This window comes from Oncorhynchus mykiss, chromosome 11 (assembly GCF_057628025.1).
Source record: "Oncorhynchus mykiss isolate SJ-2025 chromosome 11, ASM5762802v1, whole genome shotgun sequence".
Taxonomy (NCBI): domain Eukaryota; kingdom Metazoa; phylum Chordata; class Actinopteri; order Salmoniformes; family Salmonidae; genus Oncorhynchus; species Oncorhynchus mykiss.
Genome location: NC_143032.1, coordinates 24541501 through 24547500, shown reverse-complemented (window position 1 = coordinate 24547500; position 6000 = coordinate 24541501). Strand labels below are relative to the sequence as shown.

The window sequence follows — 6000 nt, the reverse complement described above, 5'->3', positions numbered from 1 at the left end:
CAAATATTAATATGCTGTAATATCTAATATAATGGTCAGGTATGTTCAACTGTATAGAGATTAACACACATTTTTGGTGGCGTTTGCCTTGACGAATAACACAGTGTGAAAAATGTCATCTTCTCCTTGAATCTGTCTTTCCCTTTGTACCGCAGCACTCTCCCCTCCCTCATCTTCCTTTACCTCTCCTTTCTTCCATCTCCATCCATTCCTTTTAATGCACTGCACACACTACAGCCATTTCTATTTTTGCCCTATCGCTTCTTTCTTCCATTCCTTCCTGGCATCGCTGCAGTTCACGAGTGGGTCACAGACTCCAGATTATAATCAGGGTTTTGTTAACACTGTTCATATTTATCCTTCAAGGCAGACAAAAAATGTATGAAATACCTTTTTATTCTGAAGCTCAAGGATTAGTCCATAAAGTATGGGATTGGGGGCAGTTATACTTAAAAATGGGGGCAGTTATATTTAAAAACGTAGGGCCAGTCAGAGACCTATATCTGATCTGTTGCAAAAATGACATTACAATTTGTACATATATTCATATTCATATTTCGCTTTAAAGTCCGATATGCGTTATTGAGTCATGATACGTTGGCACATGGGTGTAATCCTGTTTGATGTACCGTGGACACAGCCTAACAGTACCCCTCAGTAACACAGCAAAGATGTTGAAAGAATGAAAGAGAGAGAGATAGAAGGAGTGTGGGGAAAAAAAGGAGGCGAAGAAGAGGACCGCGAGGCGTGGCTGCAACGTTCAGAGTAAAGAAGAATTTACAGGGCAGCTGCCCTTCTAAGGTCTGTCTGTCTGCCATTCTGTTATTCTGTCGGCCTGTTTGCCTGTCCTTCTGTCTGTGTAGCTGTCTGTTTGAATGTCTGTCATTCTGTCTGTCTGCAAGTCAGACGGTTGTATAAAAAGAGGGAGGAATGTGATTTCTAATGAGTTGAGTAAGGCTGCTAGTTAAGTTTGTGGAGAGGAAACGAGAGGGGATTCTACCTCTGGTTGGGCCCGATTCAGTATAGGACTTGTTCCCACAGGAGATGTATAGAGAGTAGCTAGGGGGAAACTCAACCGTGGTTCTGGGGTTATTTTTCTTTATATACAGTACATTCTGAAAGAATTCAGACCCCTTGACTTTTTCCACATTTTGTTACGTTACAGCCTTATTCTAAAATTGATTCCATTGTTTTTGTTTCTCATCAATCTACACACAATATCCCATAATGACAAAGCAAAAGCAGTTTTTTTTTTGTGCAAATATATAAAATCCCAAAAACTGAAATAGCACATTTACATAAGTATTCAGACCCTTTACTCTGTACTTTGTTGAAGCCACTTTGGCAGTGATTACAGTCTCAAGTCTTCTTGTGTTGTGACGCTACAAGCTTGACACACCTGTATTTGGGGAGTTTCTCCCATTCTTCTCGGCAGATCCTCTCAAGCTCTGTCAGGTTGGATGGGGAGCGTCGCTGTACAGCTATTTTCAGGTCTCTCCAGAGATGTTTGTTCGGGTTCAAGTCTGGGCTCTGGCTGGGCTACTCAAAGACATTCAGAAAATTATCCCAAAGCCACTCCTGCTTTGTCTTGGCTGTGTGCTCAGGGTTGTTTTGGCATTCAGGCCAAAGAGCTCAATCTTGGTTTCATCAGACCAGACAATCTTGTTTCTCATGGCCTGAGAGTCTTTAGATGCCTTTTGGCAAACTCCAAGCGGGCTGTCATGTGCCTTTTACTGAGGAGTGGCTTCCGTCTGGCCACTCTACCATAAAGGCCTGATTGGTGGAGTGCTGCAAAGATGGTTGTCCTTCTGGAAGGTTCTCCCATCTCCACAGAGGAACTCCGGAACTCTGTCAGAGTTCTTGGTCACCTCACTCAAGTTGTAGAAACATCTCAAGGATGATCAATGGAAACAGGATGCACCTGAGCTCAATTCCAAGTCTCATAGCAAAGGATTTGAATATTTATGTAAATAAGGTATTTCTGTTTTATTTTCAATAAGTGTGCAAACATTTCTAAAAATAAAAAAAATTATTTGTCATTATGGATTATTGTTTGTAGATTGATGAGGTATTGTTGTTATTTGATCGGTTGTAAAATACGGCGGTAATGTAACAACATGTGGAAAAAGTTTAAGGGTCTGAATACTTTCCGAATGCACTGTATAATATAATATACTGTATAGTCACTGTCTGAGGAAAAATGTAACTCAAATGTGTTTATTGTTGTACATGTACATGTACATGTACATGTTTTGAAAGCAATGTACTCAATATACTTTCCGAGTACTCTAGGACCAAGAGATGGTATTCGAAACAGCTTCTGAAGTTTGGTAATTGTACGTTCGTTAATGGGAAAATACGGCGGTTTTAAAACATTTCCTGAGAGGTTTCATCAGACAGCGACAATATATTACAGGGCGTTAAACTGTAGCGTTAAACTGTAGCGTTAAACTGTAGCGTTAAACTGTAGCGTTAAACTGTAGCGTTAAACTGTAGCGTTAAACTGTAGCGTTAAACTGTAGCGTTAAACTGTAGCGTTAAACTGTAGCGTTAAACTGTAGCGTTAAACTGTAGCGTTAAACTGTAGCGTTAAACTGTAGCGTTAAACTGTAGCGTTAAACTGTAGCGTTAAACTGTAGCGTTAAACTGTAGCTGTTTATCCAAAGCGACTTACAGTAAATTAAGTGAATCGCTTTTCAGTATGTGATCCCTGCAGCTATTGAACCCAATGACCTTAGTGCTGTTAGAGCCGCGATCTTCACAACTGAGCCACACGGGACCTTTCAGATGTAGCCTAGCTGAGAGGGTGTCGCATGTCTTCACCTAGTCAGACATTCTTATCTAGACTCATGAACACAGACATGTAGCCTAGACACATCCTCAGGCACATGTCAGACCCATAGAGTAAAGCCCATGTTTTAAAGTACTGTATGAATTGTTTTAACCAAAAATCAACCAATCACCAACCAACCATCCAACCAACCAATCAATCAACTCACCTGTATGTGATATGTTTATGCTGCCAACCAACCAACTAATAACAAACCAAACAACCAATCACCAAACAACCAATCACAAACCAACCAACCAATCATCAACCATCAAACCAACCAATCACCAAGCAATCAATCAACTCACCTGTATGTGATATGCTTATGCTGCCACTTCTGCCCCGTGAGGGCGTACCGCTTTTTCCGGACACTGAATTTGGACGCCCCTCCTAGCTGGTCTGGTACACCACATCGGGGCTTCTTCATCCAGCTAGGAAGAACCGAGAACACCATTAGTCAAAACAGGATGTATGCTTGGCCTTGGCTGAACAAACTGTGTAATGGAATCCTGTCATTACTTCCAATATTAGTTATCCGATACTAGTTATCACATACTAGTTATCACATACTAGTTATATTAGTTATCACAAAGTCACACACACACACATCTGCAAAGAAATAGACATAATAAGAGATATGCCTCACCTTACTGTGTAATCGCTAACATCATTATACGAAGCACAAAGAAACAGAAAATTAGACTTTAGCATGCAGGTTAGTCATCACAAATCCCACCACATTATTGTAACTGATTTCATACACACATCATACAATTGATCTCAGCAGTTAAAAAAGGTACTTGTTCCTCTAATCCTTTTAACACAACCAAACTGCAGCTTCTTAGACTCCTTGTGTGCATCCCAAATGGCACCCTATTCCCTATTAGTGCACTACTTTTAACCAGAGCCCTATGAGCCCTGGAGAAGAGTCGTGCACTATATAGGGAACAGGGTGCCATTTTGGATGCAGCCCTAGGGACCCCTACACATGTTGATTGGTTCAACGAGCAGCAGAGAGGCAGACAGGCAGACAGGAAGACTGAAGCTGTCATTCCCTTTTCTAGGCTTCTGGGTTCAGAGTAATACTGTGGCATTTACCCCGACTCTGATCTGCTGGTGTAGGTGTATCCGCTGTAAAAGAGCCCTTTGATCACATTCAAACGGGACACTTAACCTGTGTGATGCTAACTCTCTGTCTGGGAAACGCTCCCGTCTGTTCTCTCCTCTTCCGGAATGTCAAACAGCGAATCAGAACAGCCTTACAGGTATGTTTATAACGGTCTGTGACTGTTTATTGGGCGTTTAGGGACGTTCATCAACCTACAATGAAGTTGTACTGCACAGGATGGAATGATTTATAAAGCAACTTGCACCCCAAATAACTACTCATTCTGTGATCAAGATGAATAATTATGTTCATCTTCTTTCTCACACCGATCCCCTACAACATGCAAAGTGGTGAGACTCACTCTATCGTGTTCCTGTCCAGCGATCCTGTGACGTTGAGGCCATAGAGACGCTGCATGGCAGCGATAGCAGACTGCATGGTCTGGGCCGTCCGCAGGACCGACATCCTGGGGTCTGTAGGGGGAAGGTAGCCATACCTCTGGAGCCATGTCTGAAGGGGGGAGAGGGGGAAGGAGGCAGGAGAGAGAGAAAGGACACAGAGGTGAGTGGTCAGCAAATGGTCAATATGGGTCACATAATGTACAATTCCAATAAGGTAGGCTTTACATATAGTACTTTATAAGAGGCATTGAAACCCACACAACCATGAAACAGTGGTGTAAAGTACTTAAGTCAAAATACTTTAAAGTACTACTGAAGTAGTTTTTTGGGGTATCTGTACTTTACTATTCATATTTCTGACAACTTTTAGTCTTACTCCACTACAATCCTAAAGACAATGATGTACTTTCTACTCCATACATTTTCCCTGACACCCAAAAGTACTGGTTACATTACGAATGCTTAGCAGGACAGGAAAATGGTCCAACTCCCGCACTTATCAGGAGAACATCCCTGATCATCCCTACTGCCTCTGATCTGGCGGACTCACTACACACAAATACTTTGTTTGTAAATTATGTCTGAGTGTTGGAGTGTTCCCCTGGCTATCTGTACATTTGAAAAAACAAGAAAATCATACTGTCTGGTTTGCTTAATATAAGGAATTTGAAATGTTTTATGATTTTACTTTTGACACTTAAGTACATTTTAGCAAATACATTTACTTTTGATACTTAAATATATTTAAAACTAAATACTTTTAGACTTTTACTCAAGTAGTATTTTACTGGGTGACCCACTTATACTTGAGTCATTTTCTATTAAGGTATCTTTACTTTTACTCAAGTATGACAATTGACCACGGCCATCAAATATGATGAAAGTGAAAAAGTAGTATACCCTAAATTCAACCATAACCCTGCATGTAAAAGACTCTTAGTTGGAGAAGCAATGCCATGTTCAATTTTGGTAGTTGTTGGCACTTCAAATAATTTCCAAAAAGCGCCCATGCTAAAAATGTCAAGTGTCCATCCAGGCAGGAGGATTTCAGTAGCCAGACAGCAGCCTCTAGCCACAGTGTTAGTGAGGAGACAGGCAGAGAGACAGAAAGAGAGATCCTCTGATGACCTTTCAGCGTGGGAATGTTATCTATTATCACATCGTCTGCTTGTCAGAAAGCACTCTGATGTAATGGAGCTTTCAGGGCACCCAATAAAACCTGAGATCTCTATACCAAGGGAGGAGAAGAGAGGAGATGAGAAGAGAGGAGAGGCGAGGCGAGGCGAGGAGAAGAGAGGAGAGGTGAGGCGAGGCGAGGAGAAGAGAAGAGAGGCGAGGCGAGGAGAAGAGAGGCGAGGTGAGGAGAAGAGAGGAGAGGCGAGGAGAAGAGAGGAGAGGCGAGGCGAGGAGAAGAGAGGAGAGGCGAGGCGAGGAGAAGAGAAGAGAGGAGAGGAGGGGCGAGGCGAGGAGAAGAGAGGAGAGGCGAGGAGAAGAGAGGAGAGGCGAGGAGAAGAGAATAGAGGTGAGGCGAGGAGAAGAGAAGAGAGGAGAGGAGAGGCGAGGAGAAGAGAGGAGAGGCAAGGCGAGGAGAAGAGAAGAGAGGAGAGGCGAGGAGAAGAGAAGAGAGGAGAGGCGAGGCAAGGAGAAGAGAGGAGAGGCGA

General features: G+C 42.5%; 1 protein-coding gene across 4 annotated transcripts in view; it reads right to left on the bottom strand.

Moving 5' to 3' along the window:
- Positions 1–6000, bottom strand: part of mmp16a (matrix metallopeptidase 16a (membrane-inserted)) — a 73508-nt gene that overhangs the window by 49055 nt on the left and 18453 nt on the right. For 2 of the 4 annotated variants that reach the window (XM_021620567.3, XM_021620568.3), the window contains exons 2-4: positions 4300–4448; positions 3477–3491; positions 3139–3261 (exon numbers count right to left, since the gene is read on the bottom strand). In XM_021620567.3, coding sequence (XP_021476242.1) covers positions 3139–3261; positions 3477–3491; positions 4300–4448 — 287 coding nt within the window. The remainder of the gene's footprint in view (positions 1–3138; positions 3262–3476; positions 3492–4299; positions 4449–6000) is intronic. The other 2 variants (XM_021620570.3, XM_021620569.3) reach the window with 1 other exon arrangement.